The 22,368-nt window shown below is 45.0% G+C and overlaps 2 protein-coding genes across 12 annotated transcripts in view; one reads left to right on the forward strand and one right to left on the reverse strand.

The window, feature by feature from the left end:
• Nucleotides 1–11,173, forward strand: part of hhat (hedgehog acyltransferase) — a 12,806-nt gene extending 1,633 nt beyond the window's left edge. For 4 of the 7 annotated variants that reach the window (XM_029127861.3, XM_029127862.3, XM_029127864.3 and 1 more), the window contains exons 6-12: nt 645–857; nt 931–1,096; nt 1,479–1,629; nt 2,615–2,650; nt 4,973–5,174; nt 5,330–5,474; nt 7,687–8,088. In XM_029127861.3, coding sequence (XP_028983694.1) covers nt 645–857; nt 931–1,096; nt 1,479–1,629; nt 2,615–2,650; nt 4,973–5,174; nt 5,330–5,474; nt 7,687–7,772 — 999 coding nt within the window. In that variant the 3' untranslated portion in view covers nt 7,773–8,088. Of the gene's footprint in view, nt 1–644; nt 858–930; nt 1,097–1,478; nt 1,630–2,614; nt 2,651–4,972; nt 5,175–5,329; nt 5,475–7,686; nt 8,089–8,584 lie in introns of those variants that run through there. The other 3 variants (XR_008692572.1, XR_008692571.1, XM_029127865.3) reach the window with 3 other exon arrangements.
• The window catches only part of kcnh1a (potassium voltage-gated channel, subfamily H (eag-related), member 1a), a 21,457-nt gene continuing 8,111 nt past the window's right edge, over nt 9,023–22,368 (reverse strand). For 3 of the 5 annotated variants that reach the window (XM_055502484.1, XM_029127856.3, XM_029127857.3), the window contains 7 exons: nt 21,353–21,379; nt 20,006–20,163; nt 18,214–18,485; nt 15,347–15,546; nt 14,388–14,640; nt 13,744–13,940; nt 9,023–13,084 (listed from right to left, as the gene is read on the reverse strand). In XM_055502484.1, coding sequence (XP_055358459.1) covers nt 12,221–13,084; nt 13,744–13,940; nt 14,388–14,640; nt 15,347–15,546; nt 18,214–18,485; nt 20,006–20,163; nt 21,353–21,379 — 1,971 coding nt within the window. In that variant the 3' untranslated portion in view covers nt 9,023–12,220. The remainder of the gene's footprint in view (nt 13,085–13,743; nt 13,941–14,387; nt 14,641–15,346; nt 15,547–18,213; nt 18,486–20,005; nt 20,164–21,352; nt 21,380–22,368) is intronic. The other 2 variants (XM_029127858.3, XM_029127859.3) reach the window with 1 other exon arrangement.

The raw sequence follows: 22,368 nt of genomic DNA on the forward strand, positions 1-22,368 counted from the left end.
TTTAACTGCTTACTAAATTCTGACATATACTAATTGTCATATTGTAAAACAACACAAGAGGGCGTAACATACTAAGTGGAGGCGCAGACATTTGTCAAGAAAGCTGGACTATTCTATTTTATTACCAGATAAAAGTTGAATTAATCTCATTTAACTAATGTCAGACGCAGTCATCTGTTTTAGTGACATACCTGTGTACTATAAACCCCTTTGAACCACACTGTATCAGACACATAAAGTATTGATGTGTCCAGAAAACCCTGCTGCAGTCACAGTGGTTAGAAATAGACAAACCTGCTCTTGCTTCTAAAAATCCTGCTCTTTTCTTCTGTGCTCACCCCCACACAATCATACAACTGCATCCAACTGACGCCTGCGGTTGGCCTTCGGAATGTCCACTTTTGGAACGACCTGAGTGACTGAATCTCCATCGACACGTGACTTTGAAAGCATATAGTGCTGTTATGCAGACCTCATTAAAGTCATCATAAGCATATGTTTATGAATGTGTGGAAAGAGTGTTTGATCTTTAAATAAAGACTGACTTCAAAAAGCATCAGAATTATGTGTCAAACTGTCACTATTAATAACAGGATTTCCCAGCAATGTGTTAAAAATAATTGGCTTCCCACTGTATTACACAGAAAAGCTGGTATACGACGGAGGAGGAGTACTATCTGCTGCTCTTCAGTGTTGCTGTCTGTGGACTGCGCTTCATCAGCTTCAGCCTGGAGCATTGCTGGAGCCCTGCAGCCAGCGGTGAAGCTGTGCAGCTCTGTTGGTTGTTTTCATACACCTTCTATCATCCTTTTTTCTACAATGGGCCCATTATCACATACAAAGACTACGTTGAGAAGGTAAGAGTTTGGTCTTTGGCTCCGACCCCTGTAATGAGGGTTCATTCAACAACATCACTCCCTGTGTTTGCAGATGCAGAGGCCCTCTGAGGATGAGTCAGCTGTAAGTCACTTGTTGCTCACATCAGGACGGCTCATTCTGTGGTGGTGCACTGCAGAATACATGATCCATGTGATGTACATGCACTCCATCCAGGCTAATGAAACCTATCTAGAAATTCTTCCACCTTGGGCCTTGGGTACGTCTCTATTTTTGAGATACAGAATTTAAAAAGATATAACCCCCACAGTACTTAGTTAACTAACTCCCTTTTTGTCCTTAACTCTTTATCTAGTTGTTCTAAATCTGTGCTGTGTCTTGCTTATGTTGGACTGTCTGTGTCAATGTTCGTAATTTACCCTGGTGGCTGCTGTGATCTAATGCTTACATGCACACTGTTTACATGCTAGTTGTTTAGATGTACGGGTGAGATGTCACTAATTAATGCACTCATTTGCTTCCTCATCTTTCCCCTCCTTGACATCTGCAGATGTGGAAGTGTCTATAAACTCTGAGCCGCACCTCTGTCCATATCCTAGTTTTTCTGTTACTTGGAGCATCTGTTCTCCCCCCTGTGACAGGTGGTCTGGCCTTGGCCCTCGTCCAGTTCTTCTATGTGAAGTATCTGGTGCTGTTTGGCCTTCCTTCCATGCTGGCTACTTTGGATAAACTAGTGCCCCCCAAGCTTCCTCGTTGTGTGAGCATCATGTATAGTTTCACAGGAATGTGGAGGTAAGACCATAATGTGGAACCAAGTTAAACCACTAACATACAGTAAATAGGATAATATAAATGAAATAAATACACTTTGGGGGCTTGAAAATGTAGAAAGGTATGACTGAGATTAAGACAGATTTAATGTCAAGTGCAGTAATGTTCTTAAAGCGTATGACAGCAGTCAGATTCAGACAGGGAAGAGAAAAGTGTTTCATCTTCTGGCAGTGGTGGCAATCAGAACAACAGGTCACCCCCACACTAGAAACATTACATAATTCTTTCAGACTGAGACTAAAATAGTTTGTACACTGGGACCAGTTGTGTATTTGGATGCCAGATTCATTCCTTTTTTATTCCTAAATAAACACGTTTTGTAGCAACACTCCGGAAAGTAAGTAGTAAATATATGCTGTTCATGTATATGACAAATACAAATGATAATAATACATATTTTTGTAATAGATTTAAAGAATATGTGACAGCTTCCAGTCTGAATATATTATAGATCCGAGAGTATTGAAGCCTAAAACGGATGGTTGAGTATGAGCTTGTTGTCACATTGAGTTATTTCTGTGACCTTCTCACAAGAATATCGCTGTGTTCCTAAATGTAATGAACCCTCTCTTAATTTAGAAAACATGAAGCTGAGGCAGAAGGCTGCGTGTTCTGTGTAGCAGTAAGGGGCCGTCGACCCATTCGAGCAGCGCGCTGACACTGATGCACTTCAATCCAGCCTGCGTGTGCTGAGCTGGCCAGTGTTGACAGCACTGATGGAATGCATAAAGCTGTCAACAGACATCACCAACAGGCCGCTCCGGTTTATAGACAGGGAGATATAAAACGCTCTTTCCAATCTTCTTAATGGCAAAGACACCTTTCTCATATATTGTGCTCACGCCTCAGGTTTTACAAAGCCTGGTGCTCAGGTGTTTCTTAGTCACTCTTATTATGTAAATGTGTGACTCAGATGTGCCTTTTTCCTTTTTTTGTTCACTCTCAGGCACTTTGACGAAGGTCTGTATCGATGGCTCATCAGGTAAGAGGCACTTCATGAGTGGCGGACAGATTAATTCAGATGTTATTACTCGGCAAAATATGAAATGTCATTTAAATCAAATAGAAACTCTTATAATAGAATGTCAGTCAAACCTTCCTTCCATTTAGATCTCTATTTACGTACAGGGTTACATGTACAGATTGTTTCGCTTTGTGCTGTTTAGTCTGGTTGTGTTAAAGGTGCTATATTGGTTATTTATTACACACTTAAGTGTAAAGAGCTAATTTCCTCCAAAACCTTGAACTTATTAGCTGAATCTCTTTAACAAAAGCTGCCATTCTACACCTGCCTGCCCGTGTGTATCATCATAATGGAGCGAGGATGCTGCATTTGCATTTCGGCTTTCTCATGATTATGAGGTTGCATGTTGTTGGTGAATAGTTCTTCTGCTGCGTTACTGTTCCTGCACCCTGGAGAAATGCCTCCTTGTTTAATATGTGCATACGTAATGGGAGTATTGTGTGTTTGCTCACTTGTACTTTGGACAGCGCACATTATTAGTTTGTCTGCTTTTAATGATGCACACTCGGCTGAATGCAGCCTGTTGGGAGTTGATGGTCCACTTGGTTGACGTGTTAAGGAAACATTACAGTTGCATGGTTGTCAGAATACACACTCACGCTGATGTTCTGTGTCTTAGCTGTTGTTTTCCAATTAGCGCATGTGATGGTGTACATGCACATGTACTCATCAGATGCTAAAGACGAGCTTAGAATGAAATTCAGCATATCAGATTTTAAAGTGGCTCAGATTTTGTTGCTAAGGATCCCAGAATCTAAATTGCAAATGCAAGTTTCCATTTTACTCCATGTGCATTGGAAATTGTTCTCCCCTGCTTAATGGCATCACTTGCAATTATGCCGCTGCAGATGCAAAATGATACCCATGACACAATGCCCTGACATTCCTTCTTCACCGAAAGTGCTTTTAAAGAGGATTTAATGCAGTTCTGAAATTCAGTTGTGATTGTCTGAAGAGCGCTCCATGAGTGCATAGGTGTTAAATGATGTGCTCTACATGACTCACTGACACCCCGTTTCCCTGGGCAGCTAAGTGGCTCATTTTTTTTTGCCATTCCATTATGCTTTCACTGCCTGTATGCCACTGTGCCTCAGGTTCTCCGTTTCACCCACATACAGTCATCGGCCAATAAAAGAGCCCTCACTGGTCGTTTGATTGAGTTGTTGCAGCCACAGTGCATTTGAGGAGAAGTGTTTGATTTGAATATTACAGTAATTGTATAAATACGTGGGTGTGTAGGGGTCTTGATTGCACTTAAACAAGGAAGATCAAGTCCAGCGTACAGTATGTCTCTAAGAACTAATGAACAAACAGTCCTACACCCAGTCTATGAAGCATCCTGCATGTTGTGTGCGTCCTCTGCTCACAGTAATCACGTGTCATTACTGTATATTACTAAATTAATTAATTTAATTATCTTTTTTTAAGAATCACTGTATACTGCATCTGAATTATTTATGTGCAGGTAGACTTTACTTGGATAGTCAGTGTTGGCTGGCAACACTCTGGTATCTCTCCATCTGTTTTTGCACGCTACTTTTATCCTCCAACGTGTCCCAGCTGGCTGCTCTATTTAAGGCTTCGGAAATGCTGGCTCATCTTTAAGGAACATTGATTGACCGCAGAATGGTTGCGATAATTAGTTCCTAGCTCAGCAGCATTAGACACAATGTGATGTTTGTTTCTAAGTGTGTTGAAGTGATGTGACATTTTGATACACTGTACCTCTTCATGGACGCATCCGTTTACTGAATGGTGGGATAATAATATGGCTAAAGTGGCTATAACTGTGGTTTTTATACAGAGGAATGAAAAATGCTGAATTACATGCAAGCATGACTTAACTTTATATGGTTGCACATACAGTATGGATAATTATCTTGAGGAAAAAACTTTAGCTGAGTCCAATTGTAAACCAATGAATGAACAAAATTGTATTAATCTTTAATACTTTATTAACCTACATGGAAAACAGCGTCAGATTTAATCAGGGGTTGGTGTGACTCATAGAAACCACTTTGGAATCATTCACTCATCATCATTATTAACAACTTCCCAGAAATGAAATGTTACACAAGGCAATGCAGCAGCCTTTATTTGATTTAAACCAAATAATGTTCTTTGTTAAAGGCCTTATCTGTAACTCATCTGTTCCTTGTTGTGCTATTATAAAACCCCTTTGTTGTGCAATTGTAAAATCACAAACTGTCTATTATTACAATTATCTTTTCCTGTGGCGCGCTTTAACAACGTGTTCATCACTGCTTTAAAATGTTTCAGATACATTTATGTCCCGCTGGGAGGTTCACGGCGTGGTCCTCTCTACAAAATGCTGTCCACTGGCCTCGCGTTTGGATTCGTCTGCCTCTGGCACGGTGGGAACGACTACCTACAGTACTGGGCCCTGATGAACTGGGCTGGAGTTCTGATGGAAAATGGACTGAAATCTCTGTTTGCGTCACCCTTTGTTCATGACACTGTTGTGAGTGAAACCGATTCATCTGTGTACCAAAACATTGGACTAAAACTGGTTGGATCTCGACACGTCTGACTAGTTGTTGGTCACAGTCCCTGTTTTCTTCTGAAAATCTCTTATGGTTTTCTTCCAATTTCCTTAATTATTTACTGATTTCCCAGGAGCAGAAGCTCTCCCCAGCAATGAAAAGACGTTGCATCGCCTTTCTCTCTGCGTTCTCCACTGCCATGCTCATCCTTTCTAATCTAGTGTTCCTTGGGGGGATACATGTTGCCAGAGTCTTTTGGAAGCGCGTCTTCATTCAAGGTAAATTGACTTTCGTGACGCTCACTGTATTGGATGTGGGTATCATTATTATGCAGAACTGTTTTGTTGGTATTTTATATCAGTATTTGCGGGAGAGCATTAGTAATGTGATCTTTAAACTGGACGGTTTAGCTAAACTGAAGCTCAAATTCATGCTCCTCCAACATTTAGGTCAGCTCACATGACTGTTAAAACTGATGTAATGACCAGTAGGTAGTGAGACTGCTTTTAAACAGCTGGATGAACAAACTGAATCCAACTGAAAGGCAGCTCCTTCATCGTGGTGCCAGTTCCCGTTTTGTTGCCTGCATCTCGATTCGGCTCGTTTGATACCTAAAGCAAAATGGCAGGCTCTTCTAAAGCCTGTCTACACATGATAATCAGTCTCAACCAGTGGCACTTGCCACCGGGCCAAGTGCGTAGTTAGTGCCCAGGACTCAGCTCAGTATTGACATCAGTGTTTGTATCATTTATAAATAAGCTCTCGTAATTAATGATTAATTAAAATGCTTAGTTTACTTATTTTTATGCAGGCGTTTTTTTTTCTCTTAAGGGCAAAAAAACAGACCTAGTAAACACAACGCTGACATAATCTTATAAAGTGGGTACCAGTGTTATATAATAGCAAACAGTTGCTAACACATCCAGCAGACATGGAGCAACATTAGCATTTATTTGAAGCTGTTTTTCTGGCAACGCAGCCCGTGTAATCCAATATTTATTTACGCTGTAACTGTCTCTTTGTCTCCAGAGGGAAATATCTGGCTTTTAATTGCTCCACTATTTCTACCAGCTGGTTGTGAACTTTGTGCTGAGCAGGTAGATTACAGTGTGTTTGTCAACGCTATCGCAGCAGGAACAGCTCTGGACCATAATAATTCTACAAACCCTCCTCTTTTATGTCACACACGATCCAGTAATCTGGATGGGAGGAAAGGCAGCCTCCTCCTACATTCTGGTTTTCCTCATCGCTTGACTAGACTGGACTGTGTCGAGTCCAAGCAGCTCGACAGCAGTAATATTCCGGGTGCATCTCATTATGGCCTCTAGTACTGACCCCCTTCATACACACAGTAACTGTAGGCCTAGTGTGAATAAGTTAAGAGAAACCTAAAAATAAAGCGGGGGATTTGAAAAAGCCATTTCTGTTGTGAATTATTCAGAATAAGAAGTCGACACTCCGTGAATTGCATGTGTTATCTTCCTCTGGCCCCTGGTCAGTAAACTGATAACATGGTGTTATTGCGTGTGGTCATGTGTAGTAATTTTACTGATATACAGTAGATCCTGAGGATTGATAACATATCTGTCTAGAGATTAACTGTTTCTAATTAAGTGAGATGCACATTCTGCGTGATCACTAATCAGCTTTATATTTAGTTTTGAGCTGCCTCTCCCCAAGTGGCCTTTTCACATCATCTCAACTTGAAGGACTCTGTTAATCAAATGGCAAAAGAAACTGCGGTATAATTGCAGCGCTGTCTGATTAGAGCCATAGTATCATGCAACTGAGTAAAATAGGTTATTAATTTGTTTATTCCACTCTCCGTCTCCTCGCCAAGGCTTCATAATTAGCTCGGCAGTTTGAGTTTCTTTATAATGGAAAAGTTGAAGCAGCTCACTCCAAAATTTGCTTCTCTTTTCAGTCAAAGAACTCATTCTGTGTTTTGGATGCTAAGTTGGAAATCTGAACAGCAGACGTTTGCTGACTGGGTGAACAACAGTATATTTCACACTGAGGGTGTTAATGAAATGAATAAACCTGCAATGACAAACACTGGGTGTCTTGGCACGAGCGGCTCTCGGCTAAAGGACGTTAAATATATAACACGTTTTGCTCTGAACTGTGATAATTTCGACACTTAATTACAAAAAAACGTCATAATGTTTACCACAAATATGTTTTTTCTAGCATTGGCCTACGTAACGTTTTAATTTTCACAAACAGGAAAAGTACAGCTGTGCATAAAGCAGCCTGCTTGTGTGTGAATCAGATTTTGACATGAATAGAAAAGAATAGACCATTGAGAGGCATTGTGGCTGCAGGTGCAGGTTAGTGAGATAACCTGGAGCGCTGCCAGTCGGGGAGGAGGTGCACACAGCTGTGCTCACCTGCCTGCTCGAACCTCCGACACAAATTTGCACGCTGTTTAAAATTGAAACAGTCCCAGTTCTAGTTAAAATACACGAGTGCACTGGTTTTGTGTTCCAGGCTGGTCTACCATCACCCCGCCTATGCTGGCTTTCCTCTACTGCTTTGCTCAGGTTGGGCTGGAGTGGACTTCTCACCCAGCATGAGTCACCTTGACTGCGTATGGGAGCGAGGATCCAGAAGAACCTGCTGAGTATGGCGCCTTGTCCTCACCTGCCGGCGTCTGGCCCGCGGCCACTTGACTGCTCCGAACTTGGCCAAAGCGCCGCTGATCACACACTTTTCACAAGCTGCAGAGCTGAGCTGAAACTTAAAAAGGTTTGAATTTATTGTACAGCATTTTGTGGAAGTTTCAAGAGCACCTGAAATGTTATAGAAGGAAATTTGAGCTGAGCTGAGACATGTTCATTAAGTTTGTGTTATTGTAATAAACTGTAAAATAAAATGTGGACCCTCAATCTATCTTGGCCATATGACTCTGATAAAGTATTGCACAATGGTGCAGTATAAGGAGGAAGTCCTAACTTCAGTGTCCTCGTTTATTACAGTTATACAAGGTTTATAAGTGCATAGCTTTAACGCTTAAGACAAGCTTTTAATCCAACGCAGATAATAGATGACATTTATCCGATAGCGTGCAGATTTCAGAGACTCGCGTATTTAAATCTTTGTTTATAGTTATTAACCTTGTTTCTAGTGCAACAACTCACTGAGCTTCGCTGTTGTCGCCATTTAAAAACAAACTAAACGCCTGCTAATTTGCTCAAAAGCAAAAAGGTTTAAAACAGCCTCATTTTACCTTTGAGATTTCTATAGAAGTAATAGAATTTGACAGCTACAGTGCAATAAATCATGTACTCTGGTTTCAGTAAGGAAGGGTTTTCTTACTGTGTCATCCGTAGCGTGTGATGTGGTAAAATAATCTCATCGTCTACAATAAGAAATCAAATCACTCCAGGGAACGACTGGCCCTGTGATGAAACAGGAACCTGCTCCGACCCAACGACAGCTGGGCCTGGATCCAGCACCGGCACCAGCGTGACCCTCAAACAATAGCAGTCAGGACAACAGATGGGACTGTGTGGCAACTTCCTAACTCCAAACTAGGTCCGTGAGTTTTGGAGAGTATTACAATACAAGCTGTTCTATCAGTGGGTAATGAGAGTGTTGTTCCGAGTTCATTACTTGATTTCTTTGGGATTATTACATCTGTGACATTAAGCAGGTTCAGCGCGAGCGATGGTCAACGAGGAATCCTCTTAAATGTGCCGAAACGCAGAGATTTAGCCATAAGAAGATCAGGAGGAGAATCCACCTGCTGAGTTACACTTTCCGACCAAGTGCTGCTATCAGTGACGGGAACGAAAGCACAAAGACGAACACAGACAGCGTCCAGTATGTATAAAATATTTATAATGAATAGTACAGTATGTCATAATTCATAAAGTTCCCATTGTGCTTGAAGTCGTTACATTTTTCATCACATTACGTGTGAACACAGAGGCATGTGCATATAACATAAACACAAAGTTCCACCTCTTGATCAAGAATCTAAACATTGCAATATAATCTGTGCATATACATATATCGTGTGTGTGGGGTTCAATACCTCGGCAGCTTCCTAGAGCTGACCACAAAAATAGTTCTGTGTTCAAACCATTTGGGAAAGATATTAAACACTGCATCCCTCACAGCAAGGAGCATGGGGCTATAGTACGAAGGCACAGTGCTGCATGCTTCTCAGTAGCAATCAAAGTTTATGTCTTTAATAATCATAAAATATGCAGATGTAATGAAGTGGAAGGACTTTTAACTGGGCAACTGCTCACAGGTCTGAATTTAGCCTTTAAACGTCTGTGCTTCAGATTAAAACCTCTGACCACGTCATGCAACTTCAAGTTTAAGACAGACTTTGTTAACATACAATGTCTTAAATTACTTTGACATCATGATTTTGTATCAAGCGCACATTACATATGGAGCTGAAGTTCAATGGGATTGTTTAATCTTGACTCAACCACTAGAATCGAGACTTGTGCTACAACTCGTTTTTACATTCTGGATTTCACACATAAAGTGAACATGTAATGTGTTTTAATTAGATTCAGTAGCTATACATGTGCTGGTGGGAATTCTGAAACGTTCCTGTAGCAGTTTGTTGATTCTAAGTTCGTCAGCTCCATAGTTAATGTACAGATGAGGGCAACAGTTCAAATGCTGTGATCTCTCCTCATTTCCTCCACCATATTGTGTGAGGTGTTTTGTATTTATTCAGTGCAGCGCAGCCAGAACCTTAAACCCATCTAATACAGTAAATGTCATTTTAATTGCTCAACAGTAAAACCTGTTAATTAAATGTCTGTGATGATTTGCTCGAAGTGACACATAGTTTAGTTATTTTTGTATTTTTCTTGGGGAGCTGGGAAGGAAATTAGTGAATTAATTTATGTTGCAAATCTAAACTACTAAAAAATAAAAATGTCTTCAAACCTCTTTGATCATTTTAAGTCTAGAAATCAGCCATAGTTGTAACTATATCTGTCCAAACACCTTTGAATGCCGTTATTGAACGTGGAATCCGTGTACAGACCTCTGCCCTGTCAGTCCCAATCACAGAAACTGAATAATCTTCCATTTAGCTCTCTGTGCCTCTGTCAGGACCCATTTTTGCCCCCTTTTGATTTCTGAATGCTTTGCTTGCGTGAGCAGCAGCTTTATGAATCCTCTGTGATGGCGAGGTCGCAGTGTGATGATTTTAGTGCTTTCCTTCTCTCTAAAATCAGAATCCTTTGTGAGAGCAGACCTATAAACATCAGCCTTAAACCAAACACTTCTCACTTCTGCGATGGCGCGTCCATTTATTTTTAGTAATCTGAATTTTTGATGGAAATGGCTACAAAATGTGTTTTTCCTCTCAGCTGGCTCTGTCTCATCTTGTTTTTATCTTCATAAGACAGAAGACATGGGGGAACATAAATTATCTATGTATATAATAATAAATAATACATAATAATGTCATTTTGGCCACATGAACGCTTTCACTGTGCAGTAACGATAAAATCAAGGACCTGCTTTTAATTTAAGTTTTGAGCCACACTTTAAAACATTATTTGCTTTCGAAATACAAATACATTTGCTGATCGTATAAATGATAGACTGACTGCATTGATTCCTTGATCTGAATAAATCTACAATATGTAAAACTGTAAAAACACTGATCGTTTTAAAAGGAGTCATTTATTAAATTATACTTGATTTTCAGACATATGCATAATTATTGCCTGACACCAGAACGCGTGGTTCTGCTTTACTTTTGGTTTGATGCATATTTTTCCTGTTTTACTTACAGTATCAGGGGCTCTGTTGTAAATAAATAATGATTTACAGTGCGTCACCACACACATGCTCTAAGACGTAGTTCATCCCTTTGTTTCCTCCTTCTTTCCATTAAAACACAATCATTGTATGTGTGCATTAATTTACATTGATAATTAACAAAAAAATGTACAAGTGGTGATGAGTGATTAAATTTGTTTAGTTTTTGTTATTCTTGTTTCTGAACATCTACTTATTGCGACTGGACTACTCTGCAACCTTCAGGTGCAGTTCATTCCCTTTAAAAGAACAACACCTAGTATATTAAATTAAATAACTTATAATCCAAAATCCTTAACTGTACATGAAATCTGTCTTTCAAGACATCCTGACTTGAAGCTGTGTAAAGTTGTGACATCTGTTTGTTTAAAAATGTCCCTGCTTTGCATAAAGACCAACACATTTTAACCGTGGTTCTGTAAATGCAGGCATTTCCTAAAGGTCAGTAAGGCTTTCAAATGAAAAACATCTACATCAGTGAAAACAATGTGGCCGGAAACAATCAGGAAAAACAAATAACTTGCTCACTGCTCTACTGTTTCACGCTGCATTATTTTTCTATCTGTGGTTTATGGAAATCCTCAGCTCTGCTGAAGGAAGGTTTTGAAAATAGATTGCTTGGGCAGATTCATGTGTTGTATAATTCATAATGATGCTGGGAGTTAATATAATCGAGTTCATGAGTCGCTGAAGGATGTTCATCTGTTTCAACATCTGCAAAGACTGTCATTTTCCACAGTCAGTGTGAAGTAATGCAAATGAGTCTGCATGCAACATCAGTTAATGACAAATGCACCGTCTGCATTTTGAGGCACACGTCTACGTTGTGTCATGCAAAGAACCAATATCAAACCAGTGGGTCATGCTGTTTGTTGGGACTCCAACAGGGAAGAACAACCATGTTCCTGGGTTTAGACCTGAACAGGTCTGGACTCAAGCCAATGTCAAAACACTCGAGATATTTTTCCATTGTGGTGAAAATGGAAAAATAATTCAATTATATGTACAAACATCAAGCTGTCAGTTTTAACTAACCTTCGGGTTTTCAGTGTTACGACACTCAGATCTGGACTTCTCCCCACACCTGCTGTGTGACGGAGGCCGGCGCAGCGTAACCTCCGCGCGGCGCCCAGTGCAGCCTCAGCCTCCCAGTAAGATATTACTGGATTCCAGCTGAGTTCCCAGCTACGCTAACTAATGCCTGAGGTTCCACCGTGTTTCAAGAGAAGATATCCTCTTTATCCAGTTCTGGCGAAGCGGGTCTGGAGATGTCGAACAGCGGGGAGCCAGCGCTCGACCTCCTTGACTTGAGGAGCTGCAGAGCTTCTGCCAGCTGCGCCTCCAGACTTGACATTTTTACATTCAGATTCTTGAGGTCGTCCTTCAGCTCCAGCTTGAGCTCCTGAAGCGAGGCCTGGAGCGTCTGCTCGGGGATGGGGTAAAAGGGGTGCCGGGTCTCGGGGGGCTGGACAGGACTGTGGTCCTGGGGCGTCGTGCGGAAGTCGCCCACTTTGTCCAGGCGCAGGTCACTTTTGGTGATGCCACTGTCACACGAGTCCGTCTTCTTCAGAGACATCTGTGAGTCCAGCGCTTTGGCGCGCTCGGGTAAAGTCTCCATGGATTCGGCCTTGGACACTTTGTTCCAGTTGTCGGACTTGGTCATGGACTCCTTGAAGCGGCCCCAGCCTTTGACTTTGACCGGCTCGGCGGCGCGGCACGCTATCAGCGACATGGCCGACGGCACCTGCAGCTTGGCCTTGTCCGACGCGGCGCAGGCGGGGGGCGAGGAGGCCGGAGGCGCGGAGGACGAGGGCGTGGCCGGGCTCTCGGTCACCGTGACGATGCTGGTGGTCTTGATGGCCGCCGTGGCCACCGGGACGTCCACGTACGCGGGGCCTTTCTCGACGTCGTGCTCGTCCAGGTCCGTTTTGCCGGTCGCCATGCGAGCTTCCTTCTGCTGGCGGAAGCGCTGGAAGAGCTTGCGGACGGGGTGGTCTGGAGGCAGGTTCAGAGGGGCTTCGTTCTTACGCCTCTGCCGCTCCTCTTCCTCCCGTTTCACGTCACTGATCTTTCTGAAGACGATCTACAAGGAAAGTCGTGTAAATAAAAGTGACCGTCAGTTAGATTTGACTGTTGCATTTGACGACATTAATTAATTGGAACTTGAACTGAAGGCTGCTATTTCCGTCACGATGCTAAAAACAATGCGTCGAAATCATTGTTTTGTTGGTTTTTGCCCTCCGTCTCCTAGCAACATCGTCCTCACACCTTCAACCACCTGGTTGCTCAGCGTCTCATGCTGGATTTCCCCTGGTTAAAAACCCCGACCTCACGTTCTCCATTAAAAGCCAGCGTCCGCCTCTGGGTTCCTTTAATTGTATGAATGCCTGGTGAATAGAGGCTTTAACAGGCGCATGTGCAGGCAATTCAGTCTCACTTGCACACTCTAATCACAGCTGTTCATTTCTAAGAACTCGGTTGGACCATCAGAGCCAAATGTTTTTACATATTAAAAGTAATTGTTCTAGAGAAAATCAACTCCTGTAGCGATTAGGAGCCTTATTGCTTATTGGACAGCTATCCCCACTTCTGATTAGCTGGACTAGTGGTCCCCAAAGTTTCAGGATGATAATTAAACGTCCACAAAATCAAGTTCTCGTTATTTAAAGGGCCATTTTAAAAATAATAACCTGGCGGAGGAGACGAACCCGATTGAAGGAAGGCGGGAAAAGACTCGCTCACCCTCTTTCGCAGATTGTAGGTGAGCAGCAGATTCCGTGAGAAGTGGTTGGAAAAGGCCGTGTAGAACTCGAGCACCTTCTGCAGGGCGTCGCGTTTGATGACGTGCAGGTCGCAGTAGGTCAGCGCTCGCACGTTGGCGCAGGCCTGAGCCAGCGTCACCTCCTTCCAGAAAACGTCCCCGAACACGTCTCCTTTACCTGCGGAGAGACGGGACCGTTTAAGTCCTGACGCGGCGGAAAACATCTTTGTGAAGAGAACGAAGAGCGACACAGACAGGGACAAAAGACAAGTTCAGATCTTCTAACGGAACTGCTTTGCTGCGCTGCTCGACTGTTATGTTGAAGGACAGTTTGAACGAAAGGCTTTCACTTCCAATAAACCAGGCGACTGCAGCAGTCACTCCCTCCGCTGTCTCATTTTATTAAAGCAAAAGAACTCTTAAAAAAAACAAAACACTGAATTATTTACGTTTTTAGGGCAGATCTGGGGCAGGTCCTCCGACGTGTCGTTCAGATTTGGTGAACTCCATTACTAATTGTCAGCGCGATTTAACGACATGCATCGAAAGTGAGGCCGGGTCCAAATGAACCGACCACCAAACGCCTCTGTGCATTTGTGGACCTGGTCCCACGCTTCACACCCACCCAAGATGGCCACCACCTCGTCGTCCTGGATGACCTCCAGCGACCCCGACACCACGAAGCACAGGCTGTCCACGCTCTCCCCCGCGTGGTAGATGAGGTCGCCGGGGGCGCAGTGGATGGTCTGGAACTCCATGGCCAGCGCTCGCAGGCAGCCGTCGCTGGCCAGACGGAAGGCCGGGTGCTCCTTGAAGACCTTGCGGTTGAGGTGAACGCAGATGTCCGCCCTCATGTCCTTGGGACAGATCTGCAGCACCTGCAGACACAGGACGGTGGACGGACGCACACTGAGCGCGACGTGACGCAGCTGTTGGGCTCATATTTTACAGGCCGGGCGGAAATGTTGGCTAAATAAGGGGATTATTTGTCTCTCCACAGCCGGTGGCAGCTCAGTCCGGCTTGGTGGTTACGTCCACCTAATCACCAGGAAGGCAGGTCGCTGCAGGAGCCTTTAAAACAAATCTCTTTGAAGATGAATGTCAAGCAGAAAAAGGATTACGTGCCATTTTTAGACCCTTTACTGCAGCTGCATACAAATAAATGATACATAGCAGCGCAAGCTCAGCGCATTATAAATACCAGATTAGTTGAGCTTAGACAATCAGAATTTGTGTCTGACAGTGGTTTGGGATGTGTCTTTAAATAGGAAGCGGTGATGTGGCTCGAATACGGTGGATCTGTGATTTCAGCTGTAATTTCCACGCACGTGCAGCCATTAACAGTCAGTTACTGTCTGGTTTCGATAACAGTCATGCTGTTTCTCATGAACAGTGGAGGAGACGCCACCTTTTGTAGTGAGGCCGAGGGGGAACAAGCACAGAACCCAACAACTTGATCTTATTTCACATCATAGAAAACAAAACAGTGCCTTTGCTGTTTTTTTTACCATTTTACTACCGTTCTATCATCAGCTCTGCAAGATGATGATGCCAATAACACAGATCCAGCATGTGGAGCTGTACCTTTTCCGTGTCGATACCCCGTGACATGGACCAGGTGGAGGCAATGTAGTCCATAACCCTCTCACTCAGGCCCTTGGGCACCTGGTAGAGCTTGAGGAAGTCCCGAACGCTGTTAATCATCTCGTGGTAGCGGTTGGTGTTGGCGTACATCTGCTGGAAGATCGTTGTGACGTTACCAAAGATGGTGGCGTACAGAAGAGCTGCAGACGAAAGCAAAGCTCCGGTAACGTGGGTGGAGAATCTCAAACACAAACCACTTTCAGTTTGAAGAAGAAAGGTCAAAAAGACAATTAATTCTCCAATATTTGCGTTTTAAAAAAGAAAACTTGTGTGTGTAAATGAACTATGAAAGATATGAGAAGCTTCTTGGCAGCTTTTAAACAAACACTGGCCTCTTTTCCATAATGCATTAGACCTAATGTGCCTGAAGACGTGGGAATCCCTCAGTCTCAGTTAAAACATCTGCATTAAAGTGCGTGTTTCCATTCCCGCTTACATCCCACTAAATAAGGATTTGAATATATTTCTCCTTGTCTGGTGATGGAAGAATCAAAGTAAAGGAAAGAAAGCGTGCGGCGGGGCACCTCAGAGGTGATTGGGTGGTTCGACTGGTGCAACAGCTGGCGTACGCCAGTGGATCAAAGCCATTAGATGTCTGCTCTGTGTGCAGTGTTCTCCCGGCAATGGAGCCCTAATTAGCCCTGCTAGAAGGGACGGAGAGAAGAAACATGCCAGCCACACATTTCAATTATCCTCAGTGATGACAGTAACCTGCGCAGGAGTCGGTGCCTGTTTGTTTATTGCATGCCCGAGTCTTGAATCCCGAATCAAAGTAGTGAGAATCTGCACAGGGAATAATACTAATTAAAAAGCATGTAAACTCCTGGAGGGCGAGGACAAACGCAGCGCTCGTCCTTTCATCACCTTCGCTCGCGCTGCCGTCATCAGGCGGGTTTGTGCTTTTAGCTCGTTAGCATCGTTGTTATAATGTCTGCACAAAGTCAAAAGGCCTGAGCTCAGTCGGCCTGGGACGAGTTGACAGTCTGCGTTTGAAGCTCTGGGAGAAGCGCTACCTCGCGCTTGAGCACAGATGGCAGCGCTCGCTCCTCCGAGGAGCCGAAAACGCTGTGACAAAGGAAACACAACGGTCCCCGTGGAGGAGAGCCTCATCCGGTCGCAGCGCCGCCGCCGCTCGCGACTTGCTGACGTGCACGACTCCAGCGCAGCGTTGCTCAGCATCCAACAGCTGGCTTGTTTGAAGGTAGTTACGACACTTGTCAGAAACTCCAGCCCCAGGCCAACGGTTGCTATAGAAACAGGACATATGTATAGTGCCCCTCTTCCCCATGCCAACAACCCCCCCCCCCCTCCAAATCCCTCGTCACGCTGTGATCTTCTACTGCCAGCACCGATCTAGTGCTGATGGTAAAAATAGAACAGTATCAGGGCATCCATATTTCATAGAGAACAGCCACGGACTAAAGTAGATTGCATCTACAACTGAATCCTCCCGAGGCTCTCTGGCTTTTTAGATATTTACAGCGTTAAGGATGATTTGCATCTCACAATGACATTTTTTCCGTGCCGGCTCCAACGGCCGCACTCACAAACGTGAGCCGCTCGAGCAGCGACGGCGCAGGAACAATCATCCTCCCATCTACGAGGTTGAGACTGTGGCTGGAAATAATAAAAAAGGGAACGGGGCCTCGGTGAGAACTTATTGCAGGGGGATTGGAGGGAGCTCTGTGCTAAATTGATCTGGCAGCGTCCGTTATTGCTGCGAGGTGTTGCTCTCCACGTGCAGCCGCACATAATGGCTCGGCGCTGCACACACTGCATGAGAGCTGCACAAGCAGAGGATCCCTTATAAATGTTTAATGCTGCGATGTGGAGAGAGGGGCACGCGATCCAGACCCGCCTGCTCCTCAAACGATTAGCTGTTCGTTAGGAGGAAACGCAATTAGAATCTGGCTTTCGTGGCTTTCGTGGCTTTCGTGTCGACAGCAACAAAAAAGGTGCTTCCCAGTCACACCAGTCGGCTCAGGATGTGTTTGATTTGTTGATAGTTTTGTTCTGATTTATGATTCATGTCTCCGCGTGCCGAAGCATCTCCTCGCGAGCCCGACAACCGCCTGGAAGAAACTACATTTTGTTTCAGAATGCTCCACTAAACTCCAGCCTCTGAGGAGTCGATGCCTCGCTCACGGATTCAACCGAGGCACCTCAGAAATACAGGAAGCGCAACGTGAGGGAGGCATCACGCTCCAGAAAATCTCAATAATTCAGCACAATGGCAGAGCAGACAGGGGTAATGAGCATAATGTGGTGTGTGTTGTACTGTAAACATCCGTGTGTTAAAGTGGACCAGCTGGAGTGTTCACCAGGCTGTGGATTCGGTTTTACTGACAAGCAACCTAGAAAACGCCAAAAACAAAGTGACTGGATTTAGTTAAATCCTTTGTGTGTGTGTGTGTGTGTGTGTGTGTGTGTGTGTGTGTGTGTGTACTGCAGTAATTATTATTTCCCCAAGCAGCTGTTCTGTAACACTGTCTACAACTATGATGAAGTCTCCTAAGACGAAGCAGGTCGGAGTTAAATGAAACAACCACGTTCACACCGGAGCTAATTCCTCGCTTTGACGGATTAAGAACGTCGGGAGCGTCGGCCTGAGTCGGACCCAGGAAAACACATCCTGCATGAACGGCCGAGGTCAGCAGCTTCTACAGCAGCTTCCACGCATGCTCCGCAGTAGAAGTGCCTCTGTGACCCAGACGGTCTCGCTCGGGTCGAGCAGAGTTCAGTCCATTGGTTTCCCTCCGTGACGACTGCTGCGGCTGCACCGTCTACACATCACGAGCAACACTCACATCCAATCATCATCATGGCCACCGCGAAGATCTTCTCTCCGTCCGTCGTCGGGGCGATGTTCCCGAAGCCGATGCTGGTGAGGCTGGTCATGGTGAAGTACAGAGACGTGATGTAGACCGAGTCCTTGCTCGGGCCGCCCTCCCACTTCCCCGAGCCGCTGGCGTTGAAGCGGTACGGCTTCCCCATGGTCTCGGCCAGGATGTAGAGCCAGCTGTCCATGCGCGGGGAGTTGCTGTCCTCATCGATGACCTCGTAGTCGCCGATGCTGTACCTGGAGTCCAGGCGCGCACGCACACACACACACGCACACACACACACACACACGCACACACACACACACACACACACACACACACACACACGCACTCACAGACACACGCGCACACACACACACGCACACGCACCCACAGAGACACACACACACACGCGCGCACGCACGCACGCACCCACGCACACACGCACACACACACACACACACGCACACACACACACACGCGCACACACACACACACACGCGCACACACCCACAGAGACACACGCACACACACACACACACACACACACACGTTAAAAATCAACCTACTATCGCCTTCACTCTAAAATAGTTTTCTTTAAAACTTTAACCATGGCTACTGTTTAAACCTCAGTGATGCCAGAAGAAACGTTTGCAAGTTCACTAAAGTCAGAAGCCACATCTGGGCATCACGGGCCAAACTGTGCTGTTAAACTGCTGCACGAGCATGAGCCGTGCAGACAATCAGAACCACATCCACATTATGTTTGCTTCACACATGCACGTGAAGCTGTTCCTGGATTCTTCATGTGTCATTGTGTTCTGATTAGTCCAATTAGTCCTCACGTTTGTCGACGCACCCGGAGCGACAGTCTGTGCGGCGGCGTCTCAGACGCAACGTCACTGACACCATGTAAATAAAACGAGCGGCATTGAATGGATCAGTCCAGAGATTTCCCCATTTACCGACCGATCATCTAATATCACACAGCACAACACTGTGAGATGAAAGACTCGTGTTTTGCCAGCAGATGTGGCAATTTGCTGCTGTCATCCGAATTGATGATGGCTAAACTTTTGTGAAGTAGACGCCATGGCAACCACAGAAACCACAGAGGGAAGCGAGACGGGAGCTATTTTTATTGGCATCCGAGTGCGGTTGGACTGGTCGCTGTGGGGCAGCGCGTTGCTTGTGTTGCTGTCGGAGCCTCGTGAGTTCTGACTCGAAGTGTGAAATGCGAGCACAACATGCCTGAAATCTCTTCGACTGATACACAACTGCCAATAAATAATGATGTAAAAATAACAGGGATCCTTGTGTTCGGCATAAAACACGTCAACGACGGCATCTGTGTCGCTGTGCGCGTGTTTAGACACTCTCACAAACATTAGAAATCAAGCACAACATGCCTCCAACACACTGGCCCCCTGCAGGGGAGCTGATCTGATTACTCTTTGGAAGCCTGTGCGCCTTAAACCTGAATATTAATGAGGAATAGCAAACTCTCTTGAAACTGCTTTAAGTCTTTCAGGCTTCAGGGAACAACAAACATACATGTTTAATGCTGGAAAACAAGCATCTTGTCAAAAATAACAGCTAATTAGTGCATTAATTAGCTTAATTAATGGCCTCATTAAGGTAATTGGCTGCGCTATTACTATAACGGCTACAGCTAGGGTAAAACCAAGCATTCTGGATACAGTAGCGCCTCCAACCTGAAATCGGAACGAAAATCACTGATGAATCTTTCTTATTAGAAAGTGAAGCCATGACGTACCAGATGCACGCCAGCCAGTGAGCGGCCAGTCCGAAGACGCACACCAGCAGCACCAGCACCGCCGCCCCATACTCAATGTAGTGATCCAGCTTACGGGCAACCCGGCCCAGACGGAGGAGCCGGACCACCTTCAGGGAGCTGAACAGGCTGCTGATGCCCTGAAGGGGAAATTATACACAAGACGCGCACATCAGAGGAAGAAATGAGAAAGTCAAGCATTGATTAGCACCATATTAACATTTATGTGGTTCTATGACTAAAAAGTTCATCATAAGGAGGTACAGTTTAGAACTGAGCTATACTACAGATCATCCTAATGTATAGACAGCAGAATAAAACGAAAAGCTTTGGGATCTAACAATACTTCTATTCTAAATAATATAGAAGCTGTGAAATGATGGTGATGAGATGTGGCTCTAAAGACGCGAGATACGACACGAGAGCCACAGTGTTAACAAACTGTGTGCAGAGTTGATTCGAAAAAACACTGGTGTGCGATCTGATAACGCTTCGCAACTTCTAGCCGTGACATAACCAGCAGCTAAATGTCTACTCAGCTTAACTGTATATCGAAACAGCCACTCAATCCAAACAGACAATGGCAATCCCATCAGTCTACTTTACAGTTGGGTGCTGATGGGGGGCTCTGCCTGCGCCCGCTGGAGGGCTATTGATCCGCTAATGTGCTGTGGTCTGCAATGTGAGTACAACTGCAGCCCTGGCTGTCACTTGATCTGATCCCGCTCCCGGCCGGACCCCTCAGCTTCCATGAAATTCACTTTACGGATCCGACCTCCAACACAATTCAGTTACAGTATCAATGGCGTCGTGCTGCTGCAGTGGAGCTGAATGGAAACAGACTTTGGACGGGTTTTATGATCAGCCGCATGCGGCTGAGGCCGTTTCCCTTTTGTACAAAAGCCAATCACATGCAGCAAATCTGCTCCAAAGCTGCCTCTGCTACATCAAACTGTGTCACGTAGCTGCAATCACTTCGCCACAAATTAAATATTACAGCTGACGCCAAGGCTAAATTGACTCTCATGCAGCTTTAGCGCCGCCGTAGAACACAATCTGATCATTATCTCCTGACAATGAAAGGCTTTAGGAGGAGAAAACAAAACAGCAGCGCACAACTTCACTGGCTTTGTGACATTTGTTTCATGCACCGACGCCTCCGCTGTCACGCTCTCGCAGGGCACCGCAGCTTAACTTCTGTTATGAGAATAAATGTCACATGAAATCTGGAGTGTGTGGTTGTCGTCGAGGCCCGATGAAGAGCCTCCCTACAAATATACAGCGAGACACAACTGCACATGAGCAAAGTCTTAACAAACGGAAGCCTACTTGAGTGACAGCTCGGTGGTTCCAATCCTTCCCATCCCGTCCCATGCATGAACACAGGCAGAAGAGGAAGGGGGCCATGCAAACAGAACGGAGGGGTGAAAAGGAGGAAAAACAAAAGCGAAGCACAAGTGAGAGAAAAAAAACACTTCATCAGTAATAAACGATGGATAAACACGTGACAGGAAATAAAGAAGTAAACAGAAAAAACAGTTGTTAATGCAATAAACATGCACCGAAAGCTCCATGTCTCCGTCAGATCTATGTTCAACACCTGAACAGCTACAGGAAGGCGTCGTTTGCTGCTCTGCCTCATGAATCTGCCCGATGTGGAGCGACACGAGGCCTATGAGGTTATCAAGGTGACGCGTGGGGCTTTAAGGCTGCAGAGAATAACTGACAGCCGCTCCTCGTTAGCGCGTTGTTCACGCTGGTCGTTACGGTCGGCGGCGGCGGCGGCGGCGAGATGTTTCTGCTGCTCTAATGACGCGGACCATCGTTTGCCCGCTCTCGTTTGGCCTCAAGGCGCTTTGGAGCGGCCGCATGGACGCGCCGGAAGGCGGAGCTGGAGGTGGACGTCTGTTCACGACGCGGGGTCGTCTGCAAAAGCGCACGCTGGCTCCGTCAAGTCAGGGGACGCGGTCGACACACCGTTTTCAGTGAGTCAACATTAGGAGGAAGACGTCGCCGGGAGTTTAAAGTCCAGGAACAAGCGGGGAGTTATTTTAAAACACGACGACGCCCACCTGATAAAAACACTGTTTGCAGCTAAAGCCAAAGAGAAAGTGAATCAGAAACCTAAAATAACCTAAAAGGCTGTTTTACTGAGCCTGACTTCACTCCGGTCACAGATTGGGCCACAACTATTGAGCATATACAATAATGTGCCGAGCAAATACTTAGGACTTTGCCTCCAGAACGCAACAGCTGGCCTCTTTTCTTAAAAACAGATCAAATAACGCCACCACGAACTTTGAAAACCACAAAAGCCTCTTGTTTTTTGCCTCTGCTGACCCCTG

Source organism: Betta splendens, chromosome 15, assembly GCF_900634795.4.
Source record: "Betta splendens chromosome 15, fBetSpl5.4, whole genome shotgun sequence".
Lineage (NCBI taxonomy): Eukaryota > Metazoa > Chordata > Actinopteri > Anabantiformes > Osphronemidae > Betta > Betta splendens.